Here is a 14,883-nt window from a genome sequence, read left to right on the forward strand (position 1 = left end):
TATTGGATGTCAAACATATGGTCATTTTGACACATTCATAGAGAGGAAACCCGCTACAGTTGTTCCATTAGTAGCAAGGGATCTTTGATATGCACCGTCCCAGACAGGATAGCACATACCAAGGCCTTTGATATACCAGTTGTGGTACACAAGGCTGGAACGAGAAATAGCCTAATTGGCCCACCGACGGGGGTCGTTCCCAAACCGATCGTGCATTAAGAGAGCGCTTTACCACTGGGCTAGGTCCCGCCCCTTGTATGATTAATATATATATATATATATACTGACACACTTTAAAAATGCAATTTGGTTTTAATGCAACACTAAAAAAAACCCATATCTAATATATATCTATGAATGTATTACTATAACATGCTAAGGTAACTGGAAGTGTACGTGACTGTCCTCGACCAGGCCAACTTCCGGTTACAACTCAGAGACAAGACAGACAGATAAGGAGAAACCCACGTTGACATGCGTGAATACACCTTGGCAAGTTATAGTAATACATTCATAGATATACATCAGATATTTTTTTTAGTATCACATTAAAACCGATTTGCGTTTTCAAAGTGTGTCAGTATATATATATATATATATATATGTATATGTATATGTATATGTATATGTATATGTATATATATATATATATATATATATATATATATATATATATATATGTATATATATATGTATATATATATATATATATATATATATATATATATATATATATATATATATATATATATATATATATATTAATACATACATGTATATGTATATCACTTTGAAATCATCATTGATCGATTTGCAAATATGTCGTGTCATTATTAGCGAGTTGATTCCATTGAAGATGTTTGTTCTTCAGATCTAACTAAACGGTAATACAAACGTAATACATACATTTTATTAATTGTATGTTGCATTTTTATCTGACCAACATCACTCGCATTAATTTAAGAACACATTAATTTCTTGATTTACAATACTGTCATTGTTTTATAATATACAACACAATACTACAATATCTTTGAATTAAAGAACCATTTCAGCATTCAGTATTTGTTTATTTTGATTTGTGTACAAATTTATTAATCAACTAGACTGAATACGTTTCAAACGGCCCGCATCATACACCTTCTTATAACAGGGGGCGGGACGTAGCCCAGTGGTAAAGCGCTCGCAGGATGCGCGGTCGGTCTAGGATCGATTCCCATCGGTGGACCTTTTGGGCTATTTCTCGTTCCAGCCAGTGCTCCATAACTGGTGTAACAAAGGCCGTGGCATGTACTCTCATGTCTGTGGGATGGCGCATACAAAAGATCCCTTGCTGCTAATCGAAAAGAGTAGCCCATGAAGTGGCGACAGCGGGTTACCTCTCTCGATATATGCGTGGTCCTAAACAATATGTCTGACGCCATATAACCGTAAATAAAATGTGTTGAGTGCGCCGTTAAATAAAGCATTTCCTTCCTTCCTTCCATGTTTACACATTATCGTTATTGTCCTTAATGCAGCCAGTCGTCAGCCCAAAGTTAATTTACTTTTTGTTTTGGGCACAAAGTTTAATTATTCCCATCTGTATCATAAGTTTCCTCTAAATACACTAGTCAATAGTATTATCAAGTATATATCCTTGTGACCTTCCGACAAGAAATGTGTTTACGTTTTGATGCGAGAAAAATGTGTGTGGATATATTTAATTGGGCCTGGTGTTAGCAGACGACAACATCGTAGTAACTAAAATTTGCAGTAAAACAAAATGAAAATGGTCGCAAAATGCGAATCCTAGAATATTACCCAGTAATCAATTATAGTACATTCAGTTTGGCGGGACTACAAGTAGTACTAAACCAAATAACTTCCAGCTGGGTCAAAATTCGAGGTGCACCGAACTTTTGATAGTGAAGTATATACCACGAGTCCTGTGATTGATGATAAATGTGAGTGTGTTGGTTGTAAAAAAAAACAAATGTTTCATCTAGGCAAAAAATGTATGCAATTTTATTTCATCTAGTACCACTGTGTCCAGTAGCCTTGTGCTTGAAACATGTATGGGATACCTGTAAAAAAGGGTACTCAAATTTTGTATGGAACTAGGGTAGTCATAGACGCTATCCGTTATCTCAAAAATGAGCAGCTTGACCCCCAATTTTTTCTGATTCACTTTAAGGGTGATGGGTGGTAGTATTTACATCCGTGGCGTTTATGTCGATTGATACGTTGCAGGTAGGAATTTAGCCACATATGTTATTATTGTCGTCTATGGGATTTGATTTGGTAGTATACACCCTACACCCTCTTCTCTCTCACTAACAACTAACCCATTGTCCTGGACAGAAAACCGAGATAGCTGAGGTGTGTGCCCAGGACAGCGTGCTTGAAGCTTAATTGGACATAAGCACGAAAATAAGTTGAAATGAAAAACAAATGGTGGCACCCATCATGAGTACTGCCACCACAGCTGTCAAGTCCGTAACTTCGTCTCAAACAATCAAAAAATAAATGTGCAAGAGTTTCACCAAAGAGTTGAAAAAATATGCACAAGTTCAAAATATGGAATGTATGTGCCAGGACTTGCGTTTGTAGGTAGCCTTAGACCGAAGTAGGATTTATGTATTCGTAGGAGATAGAGTTTCGGGGGATAACTATTCATACGGATAGGTATTGAATTCCATCCACACCGGTTCACTGTTTGATATTTAACGACTGCCATAATTATGTTCGCTTTGTTAGTAATAAATACGTAGCTATGCTTGGATTGATAACCTGTCTGATCTGTAACTAATTGTGACACTCTTCAAACAAACAAACAGACACATTAATTAATTATTGTGTCCGTTTAATTAATTAATTAAGCCAAGAAGAAGAAGCAAGAACTATTTATGTGATGGGTTTATTAAATCCTGTAATTAATGTTCACTGTCAGTAATGGGTTTGAAAGTTCAGAAACTTAATAACGTACATAATGACAATTTATTCCACCTTTTTCTATGAAACAGATTTGTGCTGTTTGCTTCTTTCTCTTTTTTGTTTAGTTTTTTCTCTGTTTTCTCTGTTTTCCCTTTCTAGTAAGTACACTTTGAACGTTGCCACCTGTGTTTAAATGAACCCAAAGCCTACTGCATACGAGTTATCAGCTGAGCAAAACGTCTCCAGTAACAGTTTGCTCAGCTGGTAGCTCTCGTGTGCGGTATTTCTCGTTCCAACCAGTGCACCACGACTGGTACATCAAAGGCCGTGGTATGTGCTATCCTGTCTATGGGATGGTGCATGTAAAAGATCCCTTGCTGCTAATCTAAAAGAGTAGCCCATGAAGTGGCGACAGCGGGTTTCCTCCCTCAATATCTGTGTGGTCCTTAACAATATGTCCGACCCCATATAACCGTAAATAAAATGTGTTGAGTGCGTCGTTAAATAAAAATTTCCTTCCTTCCTTCCTTCCTTCGTGTGCGGTAGGCTTAAAACATTGTTAGTCTCGCATTTCGACCACCGCTCACTCGTTACTTAAAAATACCTCCTCGGATTTAATAAAATCACGTACAGACTAGATAAACGTATATCCAGATAGTATGTGTTACCTGCAATGTGCCATGGCGTGAATTAAAAGTACGCGATATTGGAACGAGTACTTAATAAATATAAAATATATACTGGATTCAATTCTACAATGTATAAACCAGCATATTATTTTTGTAATATTGAACCATATAGGTTTGGCAAATGTGTTTATAATGATTTTAATGGATATCCAGTAAATCACAAGCTTTGCTTTGATATATAATAGATGCCACTGACACGTGTGTCTTAGTAATTAATAGTTTATTAAAACGTAGTTAAATATATTAAAATTGTCTTAAAAACTATATTAAAATCCCAACGTTTCGTTTAAAAACTTTAAACTTCCTCAGGGGAATAAAAAACAAATGAAAAAACCCAAAATGTTATGTTTGCATTTTGCAAAGTGTACTCAGATACGTATACACACTTACCAGGTGCGGATCCAATGGGGGGTGGGAAGAGGGTCACAGAGGTCCCGTGACTCCTCCTTTGGAATCCTGCTGTGACCCCTAAATAGTTTTCACTGTAACTACATAATACTATATTGTATTAAAATGGCGTATGTTATTCAAAGCTCAACAAATTTAGCAAACATCTAATATTATGCTAAATCTACTTTTTATTCTTATATATTTTATAAGAAATCATAGATAAAGGCGAAAAGCTTACTTGGTCTATTTTAAATGGTTAAATAATATTTATCAACCCTGAGATTATAGCTTTAACATAAATTCACTCAGAGCTGTATAATGACCAAAATATTTTAAAAATAAATTTATAATGTAATGATTTTACCTTGAATTAAATAGCACTACTCAAACATAAAAATACATCCCAATAATGTTATTTACTACTATTTTTTTTAATTTTATGAAAACATCCAATAAGGATGACCGACAGGTAAAGTAGCATTACATTTTGAATTTGACAAAGAACTGGCTGCTATTTTAGTGCACGAATCTTTTCTTTTATTATTATTAAAAAATGTTTATGTACTTAATATTTTTGCATCATTAATCCTGCCGGTGACGGACAATGGATTGTTACTGTAGGCCTACATAGTTCTGCACTACTTTTATTCCCTGCCAGGGCCAGATCCAGTTGGAGGGTGCTGGAGGTGCACATTTCAATAGTATTTCGACAGTTTCCGTTAAATTACGAAAATTGCTGAAGGCATTACCGTAAATACCTCAACAATATTTTGATGTGACGTCAACAATGCTTTTACGTTGTCAAAGCGATACTACGCATATTCGTCTGAATATAATTTAATTCAGAAATGTGCGGAAAGATCGCTGTTTGACATTTATAATCATATTTATTTTAAATGTGTATAAATATAAAATATATGTGCATGGATATAATACTACCTATCTAACTACTGCGTTGTCCTGTTCCAATATGTCCTGCAAATGTTGAGTGGATATAGCCATACAGGTAAGTAATTGATTGGGTGTTTGCTTACTTGTTTCTTTATCAGGACCGATGGAGCTGAAGGTTGGCTGTGTAGGCATTGGCGTAGTCAGTATTTGATAGTGTGATGGGGCACCCACACTGGGAGGAGGAACCCAGACTGTCGGTGAGTCGTGTTATGGTGCAACATGTACATATAAAATATGTTTGGGGGGGGGGGGGGGGGGGGGGGGGGGGGGGGGGGGGGGGATTGATTGGCAGAAATCCCCCCACCCCGCCCCGGCTACGTCAATACATATTAATAAAAAATAATTCAGTTTAGTTAAATTCAGTTTGTTGCATCAATTTAAGTATAAAAACTGCTTTCGAAGGACTCTGCGATCGTGGACCCAAGAGGAGGGTGTTGGAGGGGCATCCCCACCCTCTTCGAAATTCGATATGTTCCGAAAAATCCAGTGTTTAGCAGATGAAAATAATAACTTTTGATGTGCAATTCGACCGTGGTGCCCTGGTTAGGATGAAACCATAGACGGCGATTGACCCAGCGACCAATCGCACCTCAAGCGGGATATCAATCACCGAATTACAAGCCACTCCACAAATCATTTTCATTTATTTCAACGTATGTTCGTGCTTATATCCAATTAAGGTTCAAGCAACCTGTTAGTTGTTAGTGAGAGAGAAGAGGGTGTAGTGGTCTTACACCTACCTACCCATTGAGTCGTTAAAACTCGCTCTAGGGTGGGAGCCGGTTGCGGGCTTCGAACCCAATACCTACCAGCGTTATGTCCGATGGCTAAACCACGACACCACCGATACAACCTGTAGGTTGCAGAGAAGTAAATTGACCAATGATCGTCGTGTTGCCCACGAAGATAGTGCTTTTAAAATACACCCCCTATTTGAATAAAATAATTTATGAGTTTGAAAATAGGTAAGAAATTGGATCTTTGACAGGAATTGCACCTACATTTGTGGTGCACAGTTGTGTTGAATGAGATCTCACTTTCCATGAGTGATTTGTACATACCGAGTATGAATACATGGTCGGGGTGGAGAGACTTCCTAGCAGCCGTGAAATGGCAAAATGGAGGGTGCCTCCAAAAATAAGAGATTATTTCCAGATTTAGGTTGACATCACCCAGTTCAGACATACTTGCTGCACAAAACAAGGACTGGCCATCATCACTACATGTGTGATTCACCTGGGAAAATTCTCTTTTTCTATTTTTTTAAATTTATGTTAATATAGTGGACAGTGTGTTATGATTTACTTCGCTGCTACCTGTACTTGTGATGATATGGAATCGGGGAGACAACTCGTGATGTTTTGTTGATCTAGACAAAACACCAATTCATTCTCTTCCTATTACTGATGGATCTACACAATTATTTAAAAGCATGCCCGTTTGTTTGTTGTGATCTACTTTGGAAGACTGTTAATACGTTTATGAATTGCAAGTTTAGAAGTAGCTTTAATAGTAAACTAATTCATTTGTGCATTTCGGCCACCTGTTCATAACGACCACTTTTGCCAGGTCCCTTGCGTGACCGTTATATATACCACAGTAACAAAGAATGAAGAATTTTTTTATTTAACGACGCACTCAACACATTTTATTTACGGTTATATGGCGTCGGACATATGGTTAAGGACCACACAGATATTGAAAGAGGAAACCCGCTGTCGCCACTTCATAGACTACTCTTTCCGGTTAGCAGCAAGGGATCTTTTATTTGCGCTTCCCACAGGCAGGATAGCACAAACCATGGCCTTTGTTGAACCAGTTATGGATCACTGGTCGGTGCAAGTGGTTTACACCTACCCATTGAGCCTTGCGGAGCACTCACTCAGGGTTTGGAGTCGGTATCTGGATTAAAAATCCCATGCCGCGACTGGAATCCGAACCCAGTACCTACCAGCCTGTAGACCGATGGTCTAACCACGACGCCACCGAGGCCGGTACCACAGTAACAAGCACAACACTTTATCCTTAAAATGAAGAGAAAAATAAAATAAAGTTACATTATCGCATTTGCTGGTGCGATATTTCTATATGGTTGTATATTTTATTATTACAAATTTATCCAGCATGGGGCGGGACGTAGCTTCATGCGCGGTCAGTCTGGGTTCGATCCCCGTCGGTGGGCCGAATCGTGCTATTTATCGTTCCCACCAGTGCATCACGATTGGTATATCAGAGGCCGTGGTATGTGCTAATCTGTCTGTAGGACGGTGCATATAAAAGATCCATTGCTACTAATGGAAACATGTAGCGGGTTTCCTTTAAGACTATATAGGACGGGACGTAGCCCAGTGGTAAAATGTATGCTTGATGCGCGGTTGGTGTGGGATCAATCCCCGTCGGTGGATCCATTGGACTATTTCTCGTTCCAGCCAGTGCTCCACAACTGGTGTAACAAAGGCCGTGGTATGTACTATCCTGTATGTGGGATGGTGCATATAAAAGATCCATTGCTGCTAATCGAAAAGAGTAGCCCATGAAGTGGCGACAGCGGGTTTCCTCTCTCTTTCTATCTGTGTGGTCCTTAACCATATGTCTGACGCCATATAACCGTAAATAAAATGTGTTGAGTGCGTCGTTAAATAAACATTTCCTTCCTTTCCTTCCTTCCATTTTCATTGGCATGGAATCACTAAATATTTCGGAAAATTCGTGAAATTCCTGAATGAAACAGCGATAATTTAAAGCTTATATTTAGAAATCTGCTTAATTACTCTACTCATATAATGACGCTCTCAGCAGTGGATAGAAAGATAGAAATGACAGCAGTGTTTTAAAGAGACCACTCTGAGTTTGTAGCCATTTCAAAATGTTTTCGGCAAATAAACTACTTTACGTTATTAAAATTACAATTTACCTACATTTTCTTGCTTAGCATATATCTCAACAACTAATATATTTCTGGATATTGTAATGTTTTATAGTGTCTGAATATTTATTGATTTTTGTCTCAAATAATTTTGTACGTACGAATAGTTTTTCAACAGCCAAACGAAGTTTTAAACCATTCAGGCAAAGGTATTTCCAAATACATTTATCCGTATAATGCTTTATATTTAAAACATGATAATACTTTTTTAAAAACAAATCCAGGAAAACCGAAGAGTGTGCGGTTATTTTGTTGGGGAAAGCAAAAGGTAGTCTTTCGAGGGTTGAAACTCAGGATTGTCCTTTTAATAGTAAAACGTGATAAGTATGTATTAACGTTCAGTGTGATTTGTTGAAACGTAACTACTGGAAATTTTATAACATCGGGTTTGGGGGTAGTAAAATATAATACAAAATATTTTAAAGTCGTGAACATTACGAACATTAATTACATAAAATTTGACAAATTTGAGAATAGGCCGTGAACAAAGAAAAGAAATGTTTTATTTAACGACGCACTCAACACATTTTATTTACGGTTATATGGCGTCGGACATATGGTTAAGGAACACACAGATATTGAAAGAGGAAACCCGCTGTCGCCACTTCATGGACTACTCTTTCCGATTAGCAGCAAGGGATCTTTTATTTGCGCTTCCCACAGACAGGATAGCACAAACCATGGCCTCTGTTGAACCAGTTATGGATCACTGGTCGGTGCAAGTGGTTTACACCTACCCATTGAGCCTTGAAGAGCACTCACTCAGGGTTTGGAGTCGGTATCTGGATTAAAAATCCCATGCCTCGACTCGGATCCGAACCCAGTACCTACCAGCCTGTTGACCATTGGCCTAACCACGACGCCACCGAGGCCGGTAGGCCGTGAACATGTATCGCTCTGTTGATTATTATAAAGACCCATGCAGAAATATAAAACCATGCCTTGTAGGAAAAGTTTAAAGATTTGTTTAACGACACCACTAGAGCACATTAATTTGTCATCGGATACTGAATGTGGTAATTCTGACATATAGCCTTAAGCGAGGAAACCCGCCTCATTTTTCCATTAGTAGCAAGGGATCTTTTATATGTCCATCCCACAGACAGGATAACACACACCACGGCCTTTGATATACCAGTTGTGGTGCACTGGCTGGAACGAGAAATAGCCCCAATGGGCCCACCGACGGGGATCGATCCTAGACCAACCGCGCATCAGGCGAGCGCTTTTCCACAGGGCCACGTCCTGCCTTTTATAACTTTGACTAATATTTTGTAATACATTTGTTTTTCTCAATTTAGGATCTCCCACTAAATGCCCCTATATTGGACAGACCTGCCTCGGTGGAGTTGTGGTTAGGCCATCGGTCTACAGGCTGGTAGGTACTGGGTTCGGATTCCAGTCGTGGCATGGGATTTTTAATGCAGATACCGACTCCAAACCCTGAGTGAGTGCTCCGCAAGGCTCAATGGGTAGGTGTAAACCACTTGCACCGACCAGTGATCCATAACTGGTTCAACAAAGACCCTGGTTTGTGCTATCCTGCCTGTGGGAAGCGCAAATAAAATATCCCTTGCTGCCTGTCGTAAAAGAATAGCCTATGTGGCGACAGCGGGTTTCCTCTAAAAAAAAAAACAGTGTCAGAATGACCACATGTTTGACGTCCAATAGCCGATGATAAGATAAAAAATCAATGTGCTCTAGTGGCGTCGTTAAATAAAACAAACTTTACTATATTGGACACGTTTCCAGGGGAACTAGGAGAATATGCCCAAAACAGGCGTGCTTGAACCGCCAGTAGATGTTAAATTTGTGGTACAATGCATAACACTAATTATATAATCTAGCGACAAAACAAGAGGAGATGTCATTGCACAAGATCAGAATACTTTTATTCAATTTATTTATTTAATTTATTTATTTAATTATTGCATATATATCTTTCTGCTTCAAGAGAATAGTGTTGATTTGATGAAAACAATTCAGTCTCCTTCGGAGGATGAGCCTAAGTTACTACAAGGAGGAGTAGGAGTTGTAGGACACGGTACAGGGGTAGGACAAGGTGGTGGCGTAGGACAAGGCGGTGGCGTAGGACAAGGCGTAGTAGTAGGACAAGGCGTAGTAGTAGGACTAGGCGCAGATTCGCACGAGCTGGATACGCTGCTGAACACGTAGGCGGAAGTAGCTAAACTGAAAAAAAAAAGTATATATATATATAAACAAACATTAACATGGGGACATTTCATCGTTAAACACGTGTACATTTATTACAAATCTCAACTGTTACCATACTTACTCTTCCAAATCAAATTTGCGGTTTTTATAACACTACAGTTTGGGAGCAAAGTTAAAGTTTGTTTTGTTTAACGACACCACTGGAGCACAATGATTAATTAATCATCGGCTACTGGATGTCAAACATTGGGTAATTCTGACACATCATTTTTCCTAATGAAGCAAGGAATCTTTTATATGCACCATTCCACAGACAGGATAGCACATACCACAACCTTTAATATACCAGTCGTGGTGCACTGGCAGGAACGAGAAATAGCCCAATGGGCCCACCGACGGGGATCGAACCCAGCCCGACCGCGTATCAAGCGAGCGCTCTACCACTGGGCTACGTCCCGTCCACTTTGAGAGCAAATGCTTATTTGATGATCGCTCTAATGGTTATTTCGATGGTCTGATGGGTCAATATCTTTGGTCGTTAAGGATATATTCGCAAAATGTATAACCAAAATGTGAGATAAGATTGCTGTACTGAGAACAAAATCAAGGTCAGTTAAGTTTTGAAGCTTATTTTTAAAAATTACCTAATGAATTGGATAAGAACAGAATATATCTAACATGGGTGTATCATTCTTTATAACAAGTGATGCCTGGACGTTTGACAAAAGGTGCAGATACACCAAAGGGACTAGCAACATGTTCTGTAATCGTGAAATGAGGACATGCCGATCTGGGTCCCAATTCACAAAGCTCTCTTAAGCTCGTATAAGCTCGCATAAGCTCGATTAAGCAACATCGAATCGTACTTGCAAGTATTTTTGCACTGCATTGCGAAATCGCCGAGTGGCGAGAAAGAAAGAAAGAAATGTTTTATTTAATGACGCACTCAACACATTTTATTTACGGTTATATTGCGTCGGACATATAGTTGAGGACCACACAGATATTGAGAGAGAAAACCCTCTGTCGCTACTTCATGGGCTACTCTTTTCGATTAGCAGCAAGGGATCTTTTATATGCACCACTCCACAGACAGGGTAGTTCATACCACGGCCTTTGATATACCAGTCATGGTGTACTGGCTGGAACGAGAAATAGCCCAATGGGTACAGGTTTGACAAACTACAGAAATATTTCATTCATTTTATTTCAACTTATTTTCGTGCTTATATCCAATTAAAACTCAAACACGCTGTCCTAGACACACACACACCTCAGCTATCTGGGCTATCTGTCCAGAATAGTGGTTGGTTGCTAGTTGTCAGAGGTCAGTGAGAGAGAAGAGGATGTGTCGTTAAAACTCGCTCTGGGTGGGAGCCGGTACCGGTCTGCGAACCCTGTACCTACCAGCCTTATGACCCATGGCTTAACCGACGGGGATCGATCCCAGACCGACCGCACATCGAGCGAGCGCTTTACCACTGGGCTACGTCCCGCCCCCTGAGTGGCGAGAGCTTAGTGAATTAGACCCTTGCTCAGTATTTTCCTTCCCTACGTAATGTACAACATATTTTGAATCTTTTGGAAACTCCATCGGTCTACAGGCTGGTATGTACTGGGTTCGGATCCCAGTCGAGGTATGGGATTTTTAATCCAGATACCGACTCCAAACCCTGAGTGAGTGCTCCGCAAGGCTCAATGGGTAGGTGTAAACCACTCGCACCGACCAGTGATCCATAACTGGTTCAACAAAGGCCATGGTTTGTGCTATCCTGCCTGTGGGAAGCGCAAAAAAAAGATCCCTTGCTGCCTGTCGTAAAAGAGTAGCCTATGTGGTGACAGCGGGTTTCCTCTAAAAAAAAACATTGTCAGAATGACCATATGTTTGACGTCCAATAGCCGATGATAACATAAAAAATCAATGTGCTCTAGTGGCGTCGTTAAATAAAACAAACTTTACTTTACTTTTTGAAACTCGCTTTAGAACTTTTCGGAGAATGTGTAAATGTCAAAATAATATACATAATTTTACCTTCACCCATCTCTTTTCTATTACCACACACACACACACACACACACACACACACACACAGAGCAAAAAAAAACCCCACCAACCACAAACAAACAAATAAATAAACAACAACCACTGAACATAAAATTTAATAATCCGTTTTAGAATGTGTAAATGCCAAGAAGATAAACTTAATTCTATCATCGCCCATATGTTCTATTAATCTCCCTACCAAGCCCCCCAACCCCCCAACCCCCAAACCCCTCCACCAACCCCCCAAAACAAAAATCCAAAGAAAACAACAACCAAACAATATGTACGTACGTATGTATACATGTATGTATTGATGTATGAATATCTATATATTGTATGTATGCATGTATGCATATATGCATTGATGTATGTATGTATGTATGTATGTATATATGTATGTATGTATGTAAGTGTGTACCGAGGAGGATCGAACCTTCGACCCATCTGGCTTTATCTCAGAATTATATGAAGTGACCATTGTAGTAGGAGTTAAGTAAAATACCCACGCATTATCACAGTCTCTGTTACATGCGTTTGCGTAGGATTTAACTCCACAAACGGGATCAAAGTGTCCAGGGCAGATACAACCTCCTCCTCCTCCTCCTCCTCCTCCACCAGGAATTTCAATTCCGTCTGCTGTAATATAAAATATGTCACTTTTAAAAAAAGTTCACCTGTCTCTCTCAGTGCAAGTCAAAAACAGCCTTGGTAAATTCGGCCCAATGTGTTTTTTTTTTTTTTTTTAACAGAATGAATCTAACTTTTTCAAATAATGTTCACCTGATACATTTTGAGAGTTATTTTGAGCTAACTTGAGAAATCATATTGTTGAACCACGACTCTCTCTCTCTCTCTCTCTCTCTCTCTCTCTCTCTCTCTCTCTCTCTCTCTCTCTCTCTCTCTCTCTCTCTCTCTTTGCACAGGCAGGATAGCACAAACCATGGCCTTTGTTGAACAAGTTATGGATCACTGGTCTGTGCAAGTGGTTTACACCTACCCATTGAGCCTTGCGGAGCACTCACTCAGGGTTTGGAGTCGGTATCTGGATTAAAAATCCCATGCCTCGACTGGGATCCGAACACAGTACCAATCTAATTAAAATTAGCTCCACTATTACATGCGGATCTAAAGACAGCCAGTTGGAGCTCATGTCCACCAATCAAAACCTTACTTGCAGAATCCTGCCAGTGATTTAAAAATAATTTGAAAACATTCCGAATTATCCTGAGGGTATACGACATGTTTCGTGTGAATTACGAATGCCTTAAAACATGTTTTATTTTATTTTATAAATAATTTGTAATGTAAAACTGAAGACTGATATAGTTTTATTTTATTTTATAAATAAATAAATAATTTTTAATGTAAAATTGAAGACTGATAACCCACCCCGTACGTATTGGTATGGTTCGCTGTACTGCGGCCACTAAAATAGACTCGCCCGATATTTTTAGAATTTGTATGCTCCCAAATAACGTTATAAAAGGCGAAGTGTGATTGGTCAATATTTAAATTATTATTTACAGACGAAATGTTACCTGGACATTGGGGACTACGCAGTGTTGTTAGTTTTAAATTACTGGCAGGATTCTGCAAGTAAGGATTTGATTGGTGGACATGAGCTCCAACTGGCTGTCTTTAGATCCACATGTAATAGTGGAGCTAATTTTAATTAGATTAACACAGTACCTACCAGCCTGTAGACCGATGGCCTAACCACGAAGCCACCTAGGCCGGTCCGTTAATTTAACGCCTACAGTGTTTTGTTGTTGACTAACATTTCAAGGAGTAAGGATTTTGGCGTAAATTATAACAATATAGGGAGAGAGAGGGCCTACTTGCCTCCACCCTCTTTCGAGATTAAATGTTTCTGCTGTGTGGCCATATTGTATTATATACTTTTTACCCATTGTTTTACTGTTGACCCAAAGTTAAATCATGTTTTTGTTTTCTATGTACAAAAAAGTTTTATTTCATGATTCAATGCTTTTTAATTTATTTTTTACGATTATATGACGTCGGACATAAGGACAGCACAGATAATAAAAGAGGAAACTCGCTATTGCCACTATTAGCAGCTAAGAATCTTTTATATGGACCATCCCACAGACAAAAACAAAATTAAAATAACTAAATTTAAAAATATAATGTTCTCATTGACTTTTTTTTTTAGAAGAATTTAATTAAAATTGTAATGGTTAACACTCACCAACAAGGACGATGTTCATGACGACGGCGACTACGATAAAGAGAAACATCTTCATGATTGCGGCTGTGTGAAGTCAAGATGACTGAAGCAAATAAGCAGACGTCAGTTATTTATACCCCTGGCTGATCACCAGCTGTGTACCTTTGGCCGTGAACATGTATATCACAAAAATCTGTATCAAATAGTTGGAACTAATCAAATAATTCCTTACACTTAACAGTAGTACGACCCAATGAAATAATTCGTTACAGTCAGAACCGCAGGTATTATGAATATTAGGGTAATACAGCACGGTGGAAATCGATTATACTGTGACGTATAGTTAACCTGGCAATCACGTGTCTGTGACGTGTAAGGCAGCTACAAGTGCAAAGCGTTGTAAATATCTTTTAGTCGATAAAGATGTTAAAATTTGTTTAAAATCTGTGGGGGGGGGGGGGGGGGGGGGGGGAGGATGTGTAAGATATAGAATAATAAATTCGTGTCCGTTAGATACCATTTATTTCACAACTCGTTGTTTAAAAACGTATCAAACTCGCTTTCGCTCGTTAGATATATTTTAAAACAACTCGCTACAGATAAA

General features: G+C 38.8%; 1 protein-coding gene across 1 annotated transcript; it reads right to left on the reverse strand.

Annotated features, from left to right (window-relative positions):
• Window positions 1–9,819: 9,819 nt before the first annotated feature.
• Window positions 9,820–14,566, reverse strand: LOC121371625 (late cornified envelope-like proline-rich protein 1). The gene is made up of 3 exons (XM_041497652.1): window positions 14,301–14,566; window positions 12,598–12,727; window positions 9,820–10,062 (listed from the first exon to the last, which is right to left on the reverse strand). The coding sequence occupies exons 1-3, from the start codon at window positions 14,353–14,355 to the stop codon at window positions 9,855–9,857; spliced, it is 393 nt and encodes a 130-aa protein (XP_041353586.1). The 5' UTR covers window positions 14,356–14,566; the 3' UTR covers window positions 9,820–9,854.
• Window positions 14,567–14,883: the final 317 nt, after the last annotated feature.

The sequence above is a fragment of the Gigantopelta aegis genome, chromosome 4 (genome assembly GCF_016097555.1).
Source record: "Gigantopelta aegis isolate Gae_Host chromosome 4, Gae_host_genome, whole genome shotgun sequence".
In the NCBI taxonomy this organism is placed as follows: domain Eukaryota; kingdom Metazoa; phylum Mollusca; class Gastropoda; order Neomphalida; family Peltospiridae; genus Gigantopelta; species Gigantopelta aegis.